Source organism: Lynx rufus, unplaced genomic scaffold, assembly GCF_022079265.1.
Source record: "Lynx rufus isolate CCGP_SWC_20201006 ecotype Redwood Valley unplaced genomic scaffold, mLynRuf1.p SCAF_10, whole genome shotgun sequence".
NCBI lineage: Eukaryota > Metazoa > Chordata > Mammalia > Carnivora > Felidae > Lynx > Lynx rufus.
Window position 1 is genome coordinate 12,722,636 of NW_025814824.1, and position 20,131 is coordinate 12,742,766.

At 38.0% G+C, this 20,131-nt stretch overlaps 1 protein-coding gene across 4 annotated transcripts in view; it reads left to right on the top strand.

Moving 5' to 3' along the window:
• SMC5 (structural maintenance of chromosomes 5) overlaps window positions 1-9,946 on the top strand; it is a 95,726-nt gene extending 85,780 nt beyond the window's left edge. For 2 of the 4 annotated variants that reach the window (XM_047101945.1, XM_047101951.1), the window contains 8 exons: window positions 988-1,113; window positions 3,832-3,876; window positions 4,295-4,390; window positions 4,831-4,935; window positions 5,138-5,257; window positions 6,096-6,275; window positions 6,355-6,450; window positions 7,599-9,946. In XM_047101945.1, the coding sequence (XP_046957901.1) occupies window positions 988-1,113; window positions 3,832-3,876; window positions 4,295-4,390; window positions 4,831-4,935; window positions 5,138-5,257; window positions 6,096-6,275; window positions 6,355-6,450; window positions 7,599-7,739 (909 nt within the window). In that variant the 3' untranslated portion in view covers window positions 7,740-9,946. Of the gene's footprint in view, window positions 1-987; window positions 1,114-3,831; window positions 3,877-4,294; window positions 4,391-4,830; window positions 4,936-5,137; window positions 5,258-6,040; window positions 6,276-6,354; window positions 6,451-7,598 lie in introns of those variants that run through there. The other 2 variants (XM_047101947.1, XM_047101956.1) reach the window with 2 other exon arrangements.
• The last annotated feature ends 10,185 nt before the right edge of the window (window positions 9,947-20,131 follow it).

Sequence of the window (20,131 nt, forward strand, 5' to 3'; positions counted from 1 at the left end):
GCACAGCACATAAGCTTTCAATAAATAGTAGCTGTTTCTTTTATGATAATAATTTTGTGTAGCTTTCTCCTTATTCACCTCTCTCTGTTCAGTGCATAATAAAATACTGACATTTATATAATGGATTCCCCGTAATTATCTGGTGAAGGAATGAATGGGTCCATGAATAAATGATAAGTACATGAAAGGCACTTGGAAAACTACCAAACACTATTGAAAGGTTCTCTTTACATTTGAGTACTGAGTTTTCAGATAGGAAACCTATTGACTGTGTATTTCAAATTTTATTCGAGCATGATTATACATAGCTAAGTTAAACTGTTTCAGGAGAAAGCGAATTTAAATTTCAGAGGTCTTAAGGACTAGAGAAATGTCACATTATGTGCTGATAAATTTTAAAGTTTAAGTTCAAATTTACTCTCTAACAAAAGCTGTCAGGATTTTTGAGGTATGGTTTTTAGATGATTTATCAGTTGAAATTCCCTAATTTATTTCATATCAGGCATACCTCATTTTATTTCTTTACGTGCTACAATTCTTCAGATATTGCATAATATTTCATTATTATATTTGTTATGGTGACCTGTGGTAAGCAAGAGGCTTTGCTACTAGCTCACGTGGTGGTTACCATTTTTTTGGCAATAAAATTATTTTTTAAATAAGGTATGTACATTGTTTTTTTAGATAATGCTGTAGAACACTTACTAGACTACAGTATAGTAAATAACTTTTATATATATGACATATGTTTATATGTGTATATATTATATATATATATATATATATATATATATATATATATATATGTTTGGTTATATAGGAAACCAAAAAATTCATTTGCCTTGCTTTATTGTGATAGTCACTTGATTGAGGTGGTCTGGAACTGAATCCACAGTGCCTCCAAGATACATGTATAATGTGGTCATTTCATAAAGTCATCTTCTAACGGTAACCTACAAATTGTCAAAAATGCTTCCTTACATTTAGCAACATTTCATTGAGCTGGATGAAAGCAGACAGAGATTACTGCAGAAATGCAAGGAGCTGATGAAGAGAGCTAGGCAAGTATGTAACCTGGGCGCAGAGCAGACGGTTCCTCAAGAATACCAGACAGTAAGTATAAAAAGTATATACGGCTACAAGTTGTATACTCAGCACGTTATTTTTAAGCTCAAAGTGTGTAGTCATTGTAATGTGCCATAAGAAACATAATGTGCTGAAAGAAATAATGGGATCTTCCCCTTTTTAAGCTGAATGTGTATGTCATCAAGCTTAATGGATTTTCTTTACTGTCTTCAAACTTGGGCACCAGTTGTCGGTTGTTGCTGTCCCCTTGCCCAATTACCACTACCAGAACATTCATTCTTGCGACAAAAGGCTTTTTTCCCCCAACCTACCTGTAAGAGGTGGGGGCAGGAGGTGGGGTGTAATTTTTTATGGACACATAGCATTGGTAATTAGTTTATAAGAAACAGTAAATAGAGGATGTTTAGAAAAAGGCAAAGTGAACATATTTTTCTGGAAATGAGGGTGCTTATTTATGGTTTGATCTTTAGGGCTAACATCTGTTGGTAAGAAAAGGAGAAAAGAGCCTTTCCTCCTTGTATTTTATGTGCTAATATACTGTTCAGTTCAGTTAATAAATGAGACGCTGCCCGTAGTTCACGTTCTACCATGACTTGGGGCCCCGTGACCCTAAGCTTTATCTGGCAAGTAGGGATCACACCTTGTCCAACATACCTACTTCTTGCAGAGTAATGTCTAAATAAAATAGAAAACTACTTTTAAAATATTTAGATAAAATACTTTATCTTAATTTCAGTAGGTAGTGAAATATGTATTTCCCTATTTCAATAATTAATGTCTAATCTCTATTTTAATAACTAATGAATGTCTACTAAAGATATAAATAGAACTGGAAAAAAACTCATTTAGATTGGAATTTTCAAATCCTCAAAGATTTTACTCTACTGTATCAGACCCAGACACCACAGAGAACGGATCTATTAGGGTACATAATGGGGATTTAGTAGCTATGAGACAAATTGTGTGGTTGTTGTTTCTATAAAAATATACTAGAACTTTTCCTAAGTACGTTTAGTTACAAAAGAACTAAATATTAGTCCAATGTCTGTAGTTTCTTTCAGAGTAGCAGTACAGTTCTACCCTTGATAAGTACTGTTTTCAAAAGAAACAAAATTAGAAGATAATTCGTATATTAAAAATGTTACTGATCTATCAGGCCTTGAACAAGACAGATACTTCTCTACTGAAATTTACATCCGAGTGTGGAGGGTGGGGCAGACAAACGAATTAAAAAGCAAATAGATAATGTCGGCTATCGAGAGGTGCTGAGAAGAAAAATAAAACAAGGTAAGAGGATAGAGTGTCAGAGAAGGTTCCTTTGAGAAGATAACTATTTTAGATGATTCCTGAATGCAGAGAAGAAATTAGTCAAGTGAGTGTTTGGGGAGAAAAGTGTTCCAGGCAGAGGAAATTGCTCCTCATGAAGCCCCTAGGCAGAAGTGTATGCGTCATGTGTCAGTATGGAAGGAATCTCAGTCGGTTGAAACTTGGTAATCCAGGCATAAACGAAGGCACAAGTCACACCATGTAGGGTCTTACCGCCCACAGAAGGAGTTTGGGTTATATTTTGAGATGGCACCCACTGGAAGATTATGAAGAGGGATGTGGCTGACGGGCATGTAGGAAAGCACTCTAACTGCCAGCCAGGTGAAGAATCAAGTAGGGACACAGAACTAGTGCAGTGAGACCGTTCAGAAGATTATTGCTTTGGACCAGGCCAGAAATAATAGCAGCAGGGATCGGGGTGGGAGGCTGGAGAAGAGGGAAGCGTGCCAATCTGCAGATCTGTTACTGACAGTAGCAGGACTTGCTGATGGATTGGAGGTGGAGGGTGAGAGAGAAAACCAACCCCTACATTCTGCCGTTGACTGAGATGACGGAGATTGAAGGAGAAATAGGTTTGTTCACATTGGTAGGGAGGGTGTGTGAAGTGAAGATTTCTGTGTGACCATCTAAGATTTAGGATGCCCGTTAGGGAGTCAGGTGAAGACACCCAGCACATTTAAGTCAAGCACAGGGTGAAAGCCCAGCGGACAAGTCACGTCGACAGCGGATACTTCCTATCTGAAGGGCTGTAGATGTTGAACTGCTTTCGAAACAGTTAAAAGACATAAGATATTAATGTATTATTTCAAGGTCTTTTCCAGAGTTTTAAGATTCATTTTGTACTTCATACCACGCGATCATTGCAGGTTGTGCTAGCAACACAGTGTACCGTTTTCCTCCCAGATAGGAAGGGGTCTGCCCTGACTTGTCTCTACCACCTGGACTCCAAAGGTCGTACAGGTGACCCTCGAACAACAGGGGTTTGAACTGTGAGGGTCCACTTATGTGTAAATTTTTTTTTCCATAAATAACAGTGCTATATTTTTCTCATGTTTTTCTTAACATTTCCTTTTCTCCAGCCTCCTTTATTGTAAGAGTACAGTATATAAAACATGTATTATCCACAATATGTGTTGATCCACTGTTGATGTTATCAGTAAGGATTCCAGTCAGCAGTAGGCTGTGGGTAGTTACGTTTAGGAGAGTCAAAAGTTATACGTATATTTTTGACTCACAGTGGGGGTCGGCCTCCCCAACCTTGTGTTGGTCGAGGGTCAGCTGTACTACGGTGAGATTCTGCCGTCAAAGTAACCGGATTCTTAAGATGCTTTTGTCGTTCTTCATAAGTACAGTATAAAGTTCTAACTTCTTGCTCTCTTTCAATGCCCCACATATTCTGGACCCATTCTACCAATTCAGCAAGTACCCACCATTCCAAATGGACACAACTCCTCACCCCCCATGGTATGCAGCACTCATTCTTTTTTCCAAGCTTCCTGTCTCCCCTCTGCCTTGCCTTTCCCTAGCTACTTGCTCTAAGGCCCAGAGATGAAGTTGAGGCCTCTTACCTTCTCTTAACTCTCTTGTAGCTCCTCTAGCATGAACTGATACTTCCCTTAGTCTTTATGATATGTACTGCTTACTGTAATACTCAACATTGATACTCTGCCTTAAGGTGTTACCCAGTGTTATTCAGTCAATATGTTTCGCATTTTTTAAAGTGTAAGCTATTCGAAGGCCCAAAACCCTGTTTAGTTCTTTTGATTTCTTATATGCTAGCATGCTGTTGAACACATAGTAGATACTCAGCAGAATATTTATTCAAATTGAACTGCCTTTGCTGTACTGTCTGCTAATAATAGACCATTCTTTTCTTCTTTAGGCTTTCCAGGATCTTCCAAACACGTTGGATGAAATTGATGCTTTATTAACTGAAGAAAGATCAAGAGCTTCTTGCTTCACAGGACTGAATCCCACAGTATGCTTCTTCCCCTTTGGCCTCCCTCAGGCACCGCCACTCTCCCCACACACCCCACACGCACGCGCATGCACACACTTCGCTCCAGTGCCGGCCTCCCACTCTGTACTAGAGCTCTTGGTAATAATAAGCTAGACAGCAGGAACAATGTGCTTTAAATGCCAGATTCTGAATCTATTAGAATTTTAAATAGACTCTTCCTAAGGAACACACTGTTCTGTGCCTTTCCTTTATAAAAAGAATAGTGGGGCTAACCTGGAATACTGCAGCGTCTATTTTTTTTTGAGGATGAAAAACACTTTCAGTACAAGAACATAAATGAGTTGCATACAAACAGTGTGACACAATGGGCATTTTCACTTCACGTTTTAATTGATGCACAATTCCCTGTAATTTTATCCTTTGGTAGATTTGTCTTCAATATTCTTTTTCCCTGGCAGGTCGTTGAGGAATACACAAAAAGAGAAGAAGAAATAGAGCAATTAACTGAGGAACTAAAGATAAAGAAAGTTGAACTGGATAAATACAGGGAAAACATTTCACAGGTAGTTATTTAACCTTTATCTTTTCTTCTGTTGTGTGCTCACCATTTATCCCACGGGAACATAGAACGGCGCAAAGTGAAATTACATGGAACGAATAGTTACACATGTCCTCGTGGCTAGATTGATACTTCATTTCTTAGGGACAGTTTTCTATCAATATAGTCATACTTCTTTTGTGTTTTTATATTGAATTTATTTGCAGGTAAAAGAAAGGTGGCTTAATCCTTTAAAAGAGCTCGTAGAAAAAATTAATGAAAAATTCAGCAATTTTTTTAGTTCCATGCAGTGTGCTGGTGAAGTTGATCTGCATACAGAAAATGAGGTAAAACTGCATTTCACGTGTTTCCTGGCGAGTAGTTTTAATTATGTGCTGAGAGTACTTGTGAATTGTTAATTGTAGAATGAGGCCTGTGACAGTTTTGCTTACTAAAAAATCGTTCAAAGGAAGGAAAATACCACTGCGGGAGTCCATCGCAGTCACTTTTGTTTGTGTGTGTGTGTGTGTGTGTGTGTGTGTGACATTTGAGATCAGTCGCTAGCATCTTACTGACTTTTTGTATCCGGGGAGGTAATGGTTATTTGGCTCTGCGTGAATTGATTTATAAATCCACCACTGTCCACATTACAACATTCCTAAGCAGATTGGCAAACTTGACTGAAGTACAGTCTATTAGTGGTTTCCGTTTTTAGCAAGAGAGAGTACACAGGAATGAAAATATTTGCAAATTTGTTACTAGTTTCTTGAGCTGTAAGTTAAGGCATTGCAAGTATAGGTAAAATAATTTCCTTTCAGAAATACATCAAGTGATCAACTGGGATTTTCTTTAAAATAATTGAAAAAAGGAGTTGGGGGAATTATAGATGAAACAGGATGATTGTTTAATCCTCACAGTTATTTTGTAAAGCAGGTACTATACCTCAGTTTTCTTTCTTTTTTTTTTTTTTTTATTTACAAATAAACTGCAACAACAAAGTATCAAAGAACTAGTTGCCGTCTACAGGCCTTTAGGCATCTTCACAGATCTGTTGAAATAAAACTACAGTCACTAAATTTTACGGCTTTTCCTCTTCTAATGGATTTATTCAGTCTCTTTTCGAATAGTAGTATGTAAGTGCCCGAGAAACCCGGAACCTTCAACAAGTATGTGAACGTTTCACAGGAGGACTATGATAAGTACGGCATCCGGATTCGAGTCAAGTTCCGCAGCAGCACGCAGCTGCATGAGTTAACTCCACACCACCAGAGCGGGGGTGAAAGAAGCGTGTCCACGATGTTGTACTTGATGGCCCTTCAGGAACTCAATCGATGTCCGTTCAGAGTAGTTGATGAGATCAATCAGGTGTGGAGCTTACTCCTTTACCTGGGTTTTATTGCATCTTGTGGTGGATGTAAATGTAATCAGTATCATTGTTGTTTAGGGAATGGACCCGATCAATGAACGGAGAGTGTTTGAAATGGTTGTAAATACTGCTTGTAAAGAAAATACATCTCAGTACTTCTTTATTACACCAAAGGTGGGTAATCAGTAATCTTAAAGAGCTCATGTAACTCCGAAGTCCCCTGTGGCTTCATCATGTAGCAGATTTTATGGCCCAATACATAAAGGTGAGCAGAAATACTCCCACAAAAGGAACTCCAAGGATTACAGTAGTATTTATATTACTAAAGGGGACAAGTTCCAGTGACATACTTAATCAGAGACCTTATTATTGCAAGAAGAAACGTAGGAGGCATAGAATTATGTTCTAGAACCAAGATTTCCTCCCTGGTTTTGGCACTTACTCCTTCTCTAGATAAGTTCTCTGTTAGCACTTTTTACAAGCAGCAGGGGATTCCACACTCAGACCTGAGATGCTCATGTCCCCAGAAGGGCCCGTCCAGGGATGCACTGCCCTTCACCGTTCACCAGCACCACTGCCCTGACCCAGAGGAAATCGCAAGTTAAGCCAACGTCTTCTTTTCTCACATTAACTTTGATAAAAGCAGAATCATCCTTACAGAGAATTTTCCGTAAGCTAGAACCATTACAACAGGAAATTGTCTTTTGTTACATCTTGTGCTGTAGGTGAATTGTAAGACCAGTAAACTCAAAGCTGTGTTTATTAACGTTACTGGATTTTCTTTTTAAAACTAAGTATGCATGAAAAATTTTATTGGCAAGTCCATCTTAAATGCACATTTTTATTGAAGAGTATAATCTGTCTTCTGGGTCTGGCACATACTCTCTGGAATAGCCAGACCTGTTCATGCTCTGTTGTCTACCAAACACCCTGCCCTTAAAAACCCACCCCTCTGTCACACACTTTTCAGGCTACCAATCTTTCACGACCGTACAAGTTGCTTGTGAAGTGTTTGTGGATAAATGAGTGGAAGAATGGATCCCAGGGATGTTCTGAAGGACTTACTTCCAGGGTCAACCTAGGAAGCTGTAGGATCTTATTTGGCCTGGGAAATACTGACAAGGCATGTTGATCATTAGGCCGGGCTTCAGGCGCGCTCACTCAAGGAAGGATCACAGTCTGGCAGGGTTTATGTTGAACTGAGAACTTCAGAAGTATTTCATTTATGTTAGAAATAAAGTAACATTTGACTTGACCCACCACGTGAGGCCGGTAAATCGTGCTTAATATACGGCATTATGTGCCCCTTTGTTTTAACACAGCTCCTGCAGAATCTTCCTTATTCTGAAAAGATGACTGTGTTGTTTGTCTACAACGGTCCTCATATGTTGGAACCTAACAGGTGGAACCTAAAGGCTTTCCAGAGGCGGCGGCGGCGCATCACGTTCACTCAACCGCAGTGAAAGTAGAGGGCGACAGCTGTGACGTTTCTCTGGTTAAATCCTGTTTCTAAGTGTGGCTCGCTTGAATAAAAGGAGATTCACTAAAGACTAAGAGATCAGTCATTTTTGGAAACCTGTTAAACACAAACGGGTTGATGATTGGAGACCCTAGTAACTTCTGTCCGTGGAACATTATCCGGTAGTAGAAATTAGTCTTCAGCTTTTGTTGAACTTGAGTCCTTGGCCCTCTGGCTGTATGTCACGGGGTTCCCATGATAAAAGGTGTTGACTGTGTTACATCACAGGTGCAGGGGAAGTGTGGTGGGCCTGCTAACCTCCAGCTAGAATTCCAGAGTAACTTTAATTACTGTCAGAGTCTAAAGAGGACTCTGCAGCTCAAGTCATAGTTTCCTCCCAGTGTTCTATTTAATTTTTTAAAAATTGATACGGAAATGTCTAGACTAATGTATAATAATTTATGACAAGTCTATTCATTTCTTCCTATTAAAAAGGATTACCTTATCTCCACTAGGAAATGTGATTTTATAGGCCTTTAAAAAAACTTTATGAAACTTGACACTCTAATTGTATTGGTATCTCAAGGGAAAAACATGCTGGGCTTCAAAAACGGTAGGACTTGTTTGAAACGCCACAAGGTGGCCACTAGATGATGCAACATGCAGCAAAAGATTGACAGAAGAAAATCAAGTTTTTAAAGAATAACCCTGTAAAGTGTGTGTGGGGTGGGTTTGGTTTGTTTTTTTTTTAATTTAAAGTCAACTGTATTTTACATCTTCAATTTCTAAAAGCATTTTTATAATTATTTTTAGAAGGGTTTTTTCTTAAGATTTCATATACTGGTTTCTACAGTTTATATTTGAAATTTCTCAGTGTTATGTCAAGAGTGAGGGAAAGCATTGATTTGTTTCAAAACATACTGTTTCTAGAACTTAAGCTTTGAGGTCCTTCCTTACCATGTTGATCCTACCCCACTGTCCTAGAAAATCTAGTTTGAACTGTTTTCTTTGAGCAGGGAAGAATTAGAGAATCATTTGTTTATCTCTGAGTTACACTAATTAACAGTGCCAAAACAATTCTATTCTTTTAAAAGATAAATTTTGTGAGATAATGGACGAATCCAAGAACACGTCTCTCTGAACAACGGATTGGATCCATTCCAGTCATGACAGAATTATTTTTTTGACTTGGTAGCTTGAATAAATTGCAGAATCGCATTCAGTTTGGGCTTTGTATATTCATAAATAGCCATGGAAATTTATATTCTTATTAGGTCCAAAAATAATGAACTGCAAGTCTATATCCTCTCACTTGGACATTTTCTCTTTAAAAAGGTATTTTTTTCTTGAAAAAATTTTAAAAGAGCCTTCTCAGTCTAATGCATGTATTATGAAAATATTTTAAAAAACATTTTTACTGGTGTAACAACTCACGTAAACATTGAAAAACTTGGTAACCTATTAAAGGGACAGTGCTCCCAAATGTTTCTGTTGTTTAATACTTTGCTTTCCACCAAAATATCTTTACTGATACACGCTTATTGTCCTGTGTTTTGTGTCCGAGTGCCAACCATCTTCCTTCTGCAGGCAGGTGACCCGTGGGCAGGCAGAGCTTGAAGATGAGTTGTGTTTGCAAATCAAATGGTCAAGTTTATTGCAATTTACATATGCCAGTAATTATTCCATACTTTCTTTGTAAGCATTTTATATTTCTCTACTGGACAAATATTTAGTTTTACATTGGATTTTGAACTGTAAATGAAAAATTATGTATCATTTTAACATATTAATAAGAGAATAAGTCTAACACATTATATTCTCAGCCACTTAAAACTTCATATATTTTCTGCAAAGGTTGATTTCTAATTACATACAAATTGTACAAACGCCAAGTGAAAGTCTGATTTGATGAATAAAATATTCAAAACCTGAAGGTGACAAGTATTTTTAATGAGAAAATCCTCATTAATTTGCCTAAGGAGAGAGTCTCTATTCAAAGATTTTTAGTGTTCGAAGTAAAGATTTTTTTGCTTTCTGATTGTCTTTTGGACACGTGCTTGTTTTCTTTGGAGTATGAATCTTTAGTCTGTGAAAAATGTAATTCTGTCCTGCCATAGTGTGTGTCTGCGTGCGTGCGTGTGTGTGTATCACTGGGGAAAAAGACCTCTGTGGGAAACGCTTTGTTGGTAATAAATGCATATTTTCATATTCTTTTGGAGTATGGTGTTTTTTATTTGAGAGAGAGAGAAAGTACATACGCGGGCAAATGAGTGGGGAAACGGGAGAGGGAGAGCAAGAATCCCAAGCAGGCCCTGTGCTAGGCATGGAGCCTGACAGAAGGCTGGATCTTACAAATTGTGAGATCACGACCTGTGCCAAAATCAAGAGTTGGACGCTCAACTGACCCAGGCCACCCAGGCACAGCTAGCGTAGGTTATTTTAATTGAAAACTGTTTTCACACTTTCAACCTTATTAAGAGTCATTTTGTTTTTCGCATTTAGTGAAAAACCAGTCTGTCTGGTGTGCTTTTGCTGGTCCATGTTCAAAAGCCATCAAATATTTAGTTCTTTGCCTGCCTGCAAGGAGATTACAGTCTAATGGAAGCAATGAACATCATGAAAAAAGGTTTCAACCATCTGAGGAAGCCACCTTACAACACGAGTGGCAACAGCTTTTAGCCTGAAGCCCTAGGTTTGCTAAAAACGTTCACAAGAATCATTTTGTCTTCATACATTAAGCTCCTGTCTCGACTCAGTTCCCTTGTTGTGAAATGAGAATACTTCATGCACAGAGTTGTGGAAGGGAGCAGATGAGCTGAGGGGCATCAACGGCACCTGGCATCCTAGTGGCACTTCATCAATGTCTCATTTTTTTCTCCAGCTTCATTACAGTTTTGTAATTTAAATCTTAAAAAGCATAATATACGGTGTATTTTATACATCGAGGTCTGAGAATTCCCTTTCAAGTGAAGTTAACGTAGAGTTCTATTTTATTGATTGTGTCAGTTTTTCAAAGGACACAGGCACCTGTACGCTTTGAGGGAGACTTTTGATGTAGAGATAAAATTATTTTCTTACACCTTCATGAAATTTGAATCCGGTCGATGCGCTACCCTCAAGATACTCCACTCTGTCTCGTTACTGTATACTCACACCATCTATTTTGGAAAGCTTCTAATTAATAATACGCTTTGCACATTGGGGAGATTTGACTCTATTGACCATTCGGGCTTATTTTTTATTCCCGGGGGAAAATTTGGATTTTTGGGGGGGTTGTTGTTGAGATAGGACTATGCCCTCATTGCTCTGAAATTAGTTAATTGGCGATTGGTTGGAAGATTTTGTTTTTTTAGGTTTTTGTTTTTGTTTGTAGCCAGCTTTGTTTAACCCCAAAGAGAAAGAGCATGACTGCTCTGCCTAGATTCATTCTAGAGGGTTTGGAGAAGCTGAGAGGGGCCTATGGGCAGCTTTTGGACTCTGGGCCCCAGCTTCATCTGAGACACTGAGACGCAGGCTGGCTGTTCGGGGGCAGACTGCCATAAATTGTGCCTAACCTTTCTGGCCACCCATTAAGAAATTCGTTATTTCCTTTATTCTCTTGGGAGCAAGCTTCCACACTCGGGTGGCGTCCAGGCCCACATGTGAAGAGGGGTGGGGGAAGGCACAGTGCCAGGGGGTCCCTTCATTCTTGCCAAATACCCACTGGGGAGTAGGTTGAGACACATCATTTCAGTGTAGAAGTTTGGGGACAAACTGTCCAGTGTTATGATAGAATAATAAATTTTAAGTTCTCTTCATATTATTTACAGTCTTCACGTAGTGCCAGTGTTGTCTGACCTGTCATTCTTCACCTTCAAATATTAGCTGCTAGGCTGGAAACAATCTTCCAAGTGGCTTAGATCATTCTCTTCACAGTCTTAAATCATGAAGGGGAATCGTTGGAGTGATTAGGCTAGCCCTGGTAAGCCTCAAGTTACTTTGTAAACTAGATGGAGTAATAATCTGTTTATAAGCTGTATTGTACTCTCCAAGTATTTCCACCCAACAACCCTTTAACTGTAGATCAACAGAAACTTAGCAATGGTAAGACTTCTGCAAACTTTTACTATTGGTAAATGGGAGAGGTGAGGCTGAAGAAACAGGCTTACTTTTTTTTCCAGGATACCGTGCTGCCTTTTTATCAAGATACTTTGCCTTCTGGATTGTTGGGAGCTACCCCGTAAACAGTTGTTCCGGTTACGTAATGCACGTTGTTAGGGCTAAGACACTGCCATTCCCATCAATACTTATACCTTAGTTCAGGTGCAAGTTCTGCTGTAACAAAAACCCAGATAGAGCTTAGATAAGATAGAAGTTTATTCTTTTCTTAACAGAGCATAAGCAGTCTGGGATTCCTCAACCAGTTCCCATTTTGCTGCTCTGCCATCCTCGAAACTGGGTTCTTTCTCATGGTCCAAGGTGGAGCTGCTTCAACTCTTGCCACCATTTGTATCCAAATGATCAAGTAGGGAGAAAGGGGTAAGAGGAAGACACAGTCACCCCTTTTAAGAGAACCACATGCAAGCAGCCCATGTTACTTTTGTTCTTCTCCTGAACGGAGTCACATGGCCTGTGCGACACTGGACTAGGTCATCTTTAGCTATGTGTCTCTTTTCCTAGTTAAACTCCAGCCACTCTGTTAAAAAGGGGAGAAGGACTACGGCTCAGTAACAGTATCATGAGCCAATCAATGCCCTCTCTCCCAGCACTGATGGATTTGCGCATATTCCATTATTTATATATTCAATCTTCATTTACATGTACTACAAGCAAAACACTTGCGTATGTATTTTAAGGGAAAAAAAAATCAGACCTGCATACAATTCCTCTCTCAAGAAACAGCCTAGGGTAGGGATTTGATTCGAGATGGGGACGTAGGAAGATCTCAAACTCCCTTCTTCCCACAGACACTGAGCCTACAGCTACATAAGGAACAATGTCCTCAGAATAACCTAAAAGTTGACTGAGCAACACCTACACATTGGACAAAAGAGAAAACAAGTCAAGAGTAGGAGAGGCTGGGACACAAACTTGCCACAACCCCCCACCCTAGGTGCAGTGACCTACAATTAGGACGGAACTGCAAGCCCAGAGCTTCTCCCTGAGTAGTGAAGGGCTCAGCTCAAACCCATCAGGCACCCCAAATTTTAATATGTGCACCTGAGAGATGAGCCCCCAAGACATCTAACTTTGTAAACCAATGGGGCTCGCAATCCCCCAAACACACAAGACTAGCAATCTGAGAAACAGCTGTGCAAGGGCTTGTGTGCTTGCACTCACCTGCCCCAGGGCCCAGCTCAGACACAGCTGTTTGTGCCTACACAATACACAGAGCCTCATCTCATGTTAAAGCACCAGCTTGAGAACCTGGCATCACATTTAACACACACATCTAGGAGCCTGTGGCTTATCTTGTACATGAATTCACTTCTTCAAGGCTAGGAGAGGTGGCTGCTTCATCTAACACATAGAAACCAACAGAGAGTTAAACAAAATGAAACAACAAAAAAGTAGGTTACAAATTGAAGAACAAGATAAAAACTCAGGGAAAAAACTTAATGAAATGGCAGTAAGTAATTTACCCATTAAAGACTTCGAAGTAATGGTCATAAAGAAGCTCACTAAACTGGGGAGAAAAATGGATGAATACGGTGAGAAATATAACAAAGAGATGTACAGTATGAGAAAGTACCAAATGGAAGTCGTAGAGCTGAAAAATACAATCACTGAACTAAAACACACACTAGAGGCATTTAACAACAGGTTACATGAAGCAGAAGAAAGGATCAGTGAACTCAAAGACAAAGCAGTAGAACTCACCCAATCTGAGCAGCAAAAAGAAAAATTAAAAAAAGTAAAGATAGCTTAAGAGCCTTATAGGGCAACAACAAATGAGTTAATGTTCGCATTATGGGAATTCCAGAAGAAGCAGAGAGAGGGGCAGAAGGCTTCTTTTTTAAAAATAATGCCTGAAAAATTTCCTAACCTGGGGAAGGAAACAAACATCCAAATCCAGGAAACCCACTAAGTTCCAAATAAGATGAACCCAAGGAGACCCACACTAAGACACATTATAATTAAGATGTCAAAAGTTAAAGATAAGGACAAAATCTTGAAAGCCAGAAGAAGAAACAAGTTGTTATGTACAAGGAAGCTTTCAGAAGACTATCGGATTTTTTTCAGCAGCAACTTTGCAGGCCAGAATAGGGTGGCATGATATATCCAAAGAACTAAAAGAAAAAAAAAAAAAAAAAAAAAAAACCTTCCAAGAATACACTACTCAGCAAAGTTATCATTCACAACTGAAAGTAAGATAAGGAATTTTCCAGACAAGAAAAGCTAAAGGCATTCATCACCATTAAACCAGCCTTAACAAAAAAATGCTAAGGGACCTCTTTAAAAGCTGAAAGAAAAGGTTCTAATTAGTAACATATAAAAGAATAAATCTCACTAGAAAACTAAATACAGAGTAAGGGAGATTAATCACTTTTAAAGCTAGTATGAAGATTAAGACAAAAGTAGTAAAAATAACTATGATAACAATAATTAGTTAAGGAATACACAAGATAAAAAGACCTGAAATGTGACATTAAAAACCTAAAATGTGGGGGAGAGAGTACTTTAGAATACATTCAAAGTTAAGTGTTACCAACATAAAATAGAGGAATAGATTTAAGTCGTTATGTGTAAGCCTGATGGTAACCACAAGCAAAAAACACAGAGAAAAGAATCTAAGCATCCTACTACAGAAAATTATCAAGTAACACAAGAAAGGAACAAAAGAAGAAAGGAACAGAAGAACTACAACAGAGCCAGAAAGCAATAGCAAAATGGAAACAAACACATACCTATCATTAATCACTTTAAATGTAAATGGACTAAATTCTACTTTCAGTAGACAGAATGATGGAATGGATTAAACAACAGGACCCATCTCTATTTTGCCTACAAGATACTCTAGGTGTAGGGATACACACAGACTGGAAGTTAAGAGATGACTAAATCTATTCTATTCAAACAGAAACCAAGAGAGCTGGGGTAGCTATATTTACCTTTGACAAAACAGACTTTAAAACAAAAAAGACTATTGTAAGAGAAAAACAAGGGCATTACATAATGATAAAGTAATCAATTCAATAAAAGGATGTAACATTTGTCAATATTTGTGTACCCAACAAAGGAGCATGTATACATCAATTTTTAGATGGATAAATAGACAGCAATAAAGTGGGGAACTTTAATACCCAACTTACATCAATGTATAGATCATCCAGATAGTAAATCGATAAGGAAACATGGGCCTTAAACAACACATTAGGTCAGATAGACTTAACAGATATATCTGGAATATTCCAACCAAAAGCAACAAAATATACAATCTTCTCAAGTGCACAGGATAGATTATATGTTAGGCCACAAAACAAGACAATAAGGATTAATATATCAAGCATCTTTTCTGGCCACAATGGTATGAAACTACCCATTAATTATATGAAGAAAACCAGAAAATCAATAAATATGTAAAGAATAATATGATGCTGAACAACAAATGGATCAAAGAAGAAATCAAAAGAGAAATTTAAAAAATACCCTTAGACAAATGAAAATGGAAACATAGCATATGGGATGCTGCAAATACAGTACTAATAGAGAAACTCACAGCAATAAATGCCTACCTGAAGAAACAAGGACATCTGATAAACAACCAAACTTTTTATACCTCAAGGAACTAGAAGAAAAAGATGAAGTCTACAGTTAATAGAAGGGAAGACTTAAAGATGACAGCAGAAAAAAAATAACAAAATGGCAATAAGTACCTGCCTGTCAATTGCTTTATTCAATTTGCTAACGTAAATGGACTAAATGCTCTAATCAACAGATATAAGGTGGCAGAATTGTTTGGAAAGCAACAACAATGACCTATCTATATCCTGCCTTCAGGAGATTCACCTCAGACCTAAAAAGACGTTCAGACTGAAAGTGAAGGGATGGAAAAAAATTTCCCATGCAAATGGAGATGGGGGGGGGGAAGCCACGGTAACAACACTTTTATTGGACAAAATAAAGACTATAGCAGGAGAAAAAGAAGGGCGTTACATAATGATAAAGGAATCAACCCAACGAGAGGATAGAACAATTGGAAATATCTACACACCCAACCTTGGAGTACCTCAATACATAAAGCAAATATTAGTGGACATAAAGAGAGAAATTGATGGTAATACAATAATAATGGATTTCAACACCCATTTACAGTAATGGATAGATGGATCATCCAAGAAGAAAATCAATAAGGAAATAGTGGATACATTGGACCACATATATGTAACCGATATGCACAGAACATTCCATCCCCAAACAACAAAATATACATTCACAATCTAACCCTACACCTAAATAATCTAGAAAAAGACCAAGCAAAACCCAGAATGAGTATAAGAAAGAAAATAACATGGGGCACCTGGGTGGCTCAGATTAAGCGTCCAGCTTCAGCTCAGGTCATGATCTCACCAATTGTGAGTTTGAGCCCCACATCAGGCTGAGCCTGGAGCCTGTTTCAGATTCTGCGTCTCCCTCTCTCCCCTCCCCTCCCCTCCCCTCCCCTGCTCATGCTCTGTCTCTCAAAAATAAACATTAAAATTTTTTTTTAAAAAAGGAAAGAAAATAACCAAGATCAAGGAAGAAATAGAGGACACAGAGACAAAAAAAAAAAAAAAAAAAAAAAAAGAAAAGAAATCAGTTAAACCACGAGCTGGTTGTTTGAAAGATAAATAAAATTGATAAACATTTAGCCAAACTCACCAAAACAAAACAAAACAAAACGACCCCAAGAAATAAAATCTGAAACTGACATCACAGAAACATGTAGGATCATCAAAGACTACAATAAAATATCATATGCCTACAAACTGGACAATAGAAAAAAATGGATAAAGTCCTAGGAAAATAATTTTCCAAAACTGAATCAGGAATATAAAATCTGAATCAACCAATTACTAGTAATGGAATTGAATTAGTAATTAAAAAGGACCAGATGGATTCACAGGTGAATTCTACCAAACATGCTACAAAACTATAGTAATCAGAACAGTATGGTCCTGTTCTGGCAAGAGAAACACATGTACAAATAAACTATTGGGACCCTATCAGAATAAAAAGCTTTTTCACTGTGAAGGAAACCATTAACAAAACAAAAAGGCAACCTACTGAACTGGAAAAAGTATTTGCAAATGATATATCTGGCAAAAGGTTAATAACCAAAATGTAGAACAGTCTTATATAACTCAACACCAAAACAACAAACAATCCAATTTAAAAATGGGCAGAGGACCTCAGTAGACATTTTTTCTCAAAGAATACATCCAGGTGGCCAACACATGAAAAGATGCTCAACCTCACTAATCATCAGGGAAATGCATATCAAAACCACAATGAGAGATCGCTGCACACCCGTCAGCATGGTTAAAATAAAAAGCACAAGAAATAACAAGTGCTGGTGAGGGGAGAAAAAGGAACCTTCATGCACTGTTGGTGGGGATGAAAAGTGGTACAGCTGCTATGGACAAACTGTATGAAAGTTGCTCAACAAATTAAAAACAGAAATGGTATATGACCCTATATTTCCTCCATTGGGTATTTACCCAAAGAAAATGAAAACACTAATTTGAAAAGACCTATGAACCCCTGTATTTATTGCAGAATTATTTATAACAGCTGAGATACAGAAGCAAAACCTAAGTGTCCGTTGACAGACAAATGGATAAAAAAAGATGGGCGATCTATATATTATACACAAACATACATACACAATGGAATATTGCACAGCCATCAAAAGGAGGAGATCGTGCTATTGTTGGCAACACAGACAGACCTAGCAGAGAAATATGTCAGACAGAGGAAGATGGATACCATACGATTTCACTCATATGTGGAATCTGAAAGACAAACAAACAAAACAAATAAACACACAAGAAAAAGCAGAATCAGATCTGTAAATACAGAAAACTATGGTTGCCAGAGGGAAGAGGTTGGGGGAAAGGGCAAAATCAGTAAAGGTGAGTGGGAGATACAGGTTCGTCTTATGGAATAAGTCACGGGAATAAAAGGCACAGCATAAGGAACATAGCCAATGATATTATAATAGCACTGTATGGTGACAGATGGTAGCTACACTTGTGGTGAGCAGAGCAGAATGTCGAAACTTCTCAAATCGCTATGTTGTACACCTGGAACTAACATTATATTGTATGTCAACTATCCTTAAATTAAAAAAAAGAGGAAATTAAATAAAATCAGAAAGATGTTACAACTGATACCACAGAAGCACAAAGGATCATTAGGGACTATTATGAACAAGTATATCCCAAAATATTAGACAACCCAGAAGAAATGCCTAAATTCCTAGCAACATCTAACCTACTAAGACCAAATCATGAAGAAATAAAAAATCTCAACAGGCCAGTACTAGTAATGAGATTTAATCAAAAACCTAACACACAGAAGTCCAAGATGAGACATCTCCCCCAGGGAACTCTATCAAACATTCAACGAAGAATTAATACCAATCTTTTTCAAACTCTCCCAAAAACTGCAAAGGAGGCAATGCTTCCAAATTCATCTTAGGAGGCCAGCATTCCATGGATACTGATACCAAACAAGGACACCACAAGTAAAGAAAATTATAGGCCAATATCCCTGATGAACATAACACACTAAATTCATCAATACTTTTTTTTAAAAAAATTTTTAAACTTACTTTTGAGAGAGACAGAGTGTGAGTGGGGGAGGGGCAGAGAGAGAGAGAGAGAGAGAGAGAGGAAGGGAGACACAGAATCAGAAGTAGGCCCCAGGCTCTGAGCTGTCAGTACAGAGCCCGATGTGGGGGTCAAACTCATGAATGGTGAGATCACAACCTGAGTTGATGTTGGACACTTAACTGACTGAGCCACCCAGGGGCCCCCATCGATACTTTAAAGTATCATATACCATGATCAAGAGGAGGTTAATCCAGGGATGAAAAGATGGTTCAACATCTGCAAATCACTCAATGTGATATACTACATTAACAAAATGAAAGATAAAAATCTTATGATCATCTCAACAGATGCAGAGAAAGCCTTTAACAAAATTCAACATCCATTTATATTAAAAACTCTAAAATGGGTATAAATAGGGAATTCCCTTCAATCTAACACAAGCCATATATGACCAGGTGAAAATCTAAGTTTTTCCTGTAAAATCAGGAGCAAGACTAGTATGATTGCTTTAGCTACTTTTATTCAATATGGTACTGGAAATGCCATATTACTAGATCAATTAGGCAAGAAAAATGAACAAAGGCATACAAATTGGAAAGGAAGAAGTTAAGCTCTTTGCATATGACATGATATTATATATGGAAAACCATAAAGACTGCATCAGAAACTGCTAGAATGAATTCGGTAAAGTTGCAGGATGTAAAATCAATATACAGAAATCTGGTGCATGTTTATACATTAATAATGAACCATCGGAAAGAGAAATTAAGACAACAATCCATTCATATTTGCTCCAAAAAGAATGAAATACCTAGGAATAAATTTAACCCAGAAGGTAAAAGACCAAAAACTATCAGACATTAATGAAAGAAATTGAAGACATAGGAAAAAAAGGGAAAGATATCCAATGTTCATACAATGGAAGAATTAACAATAAAAAAATCCATATTACCCCAAACAATCTTTTAAAAAAAAGTTTGTTCATTTATTTTGAGATATAGTGGATGCACAAGTAGAAGAGGGGCAGAGGGAGAGAGAGAGAGAGAGAGAGAGAGAGAGAGAGAGCGAGCTCACACATCCCAAGTAGGCTCCATGCCCAGTGGGGAGCCTGAGGTGGGGCTTGAAACCACAACCCTGGGGTCATGACCTGAGCCAAAGTCAAGAGTCAGATGCTTAACCAACTGAGCCACCTAGGCACCCCAATATCATCTTCATTCAATGCAATACCTATCAAGATTCCAATGGCATTTTCTACAAAATTAGAAGAAACACTCCTAAAATTTTATAAAACCACAAAAGATGCTCGCTCAGTAGCCAAAGCACTCTTATGAACAAAGCTGACGGCATCATGCTCCCTTATTTCAAACTGTATCACAAAGCTATAGCAACAAAACAGTATAACATTGACATAAAAACACCTAAGTTAATGGAACAGAAATAAACCCACTCATATATGATCAATTAATTTAGGACGGAGGTAAGGAATATATGATTGGGAAAACCAGACAGCCCCGTGCAAAACAATGAAACTGGGCCACTATCTTATACCATACACAAAAATTAACTCAAGATGGATTAAAGACTGGAATGTAAGAGCTGA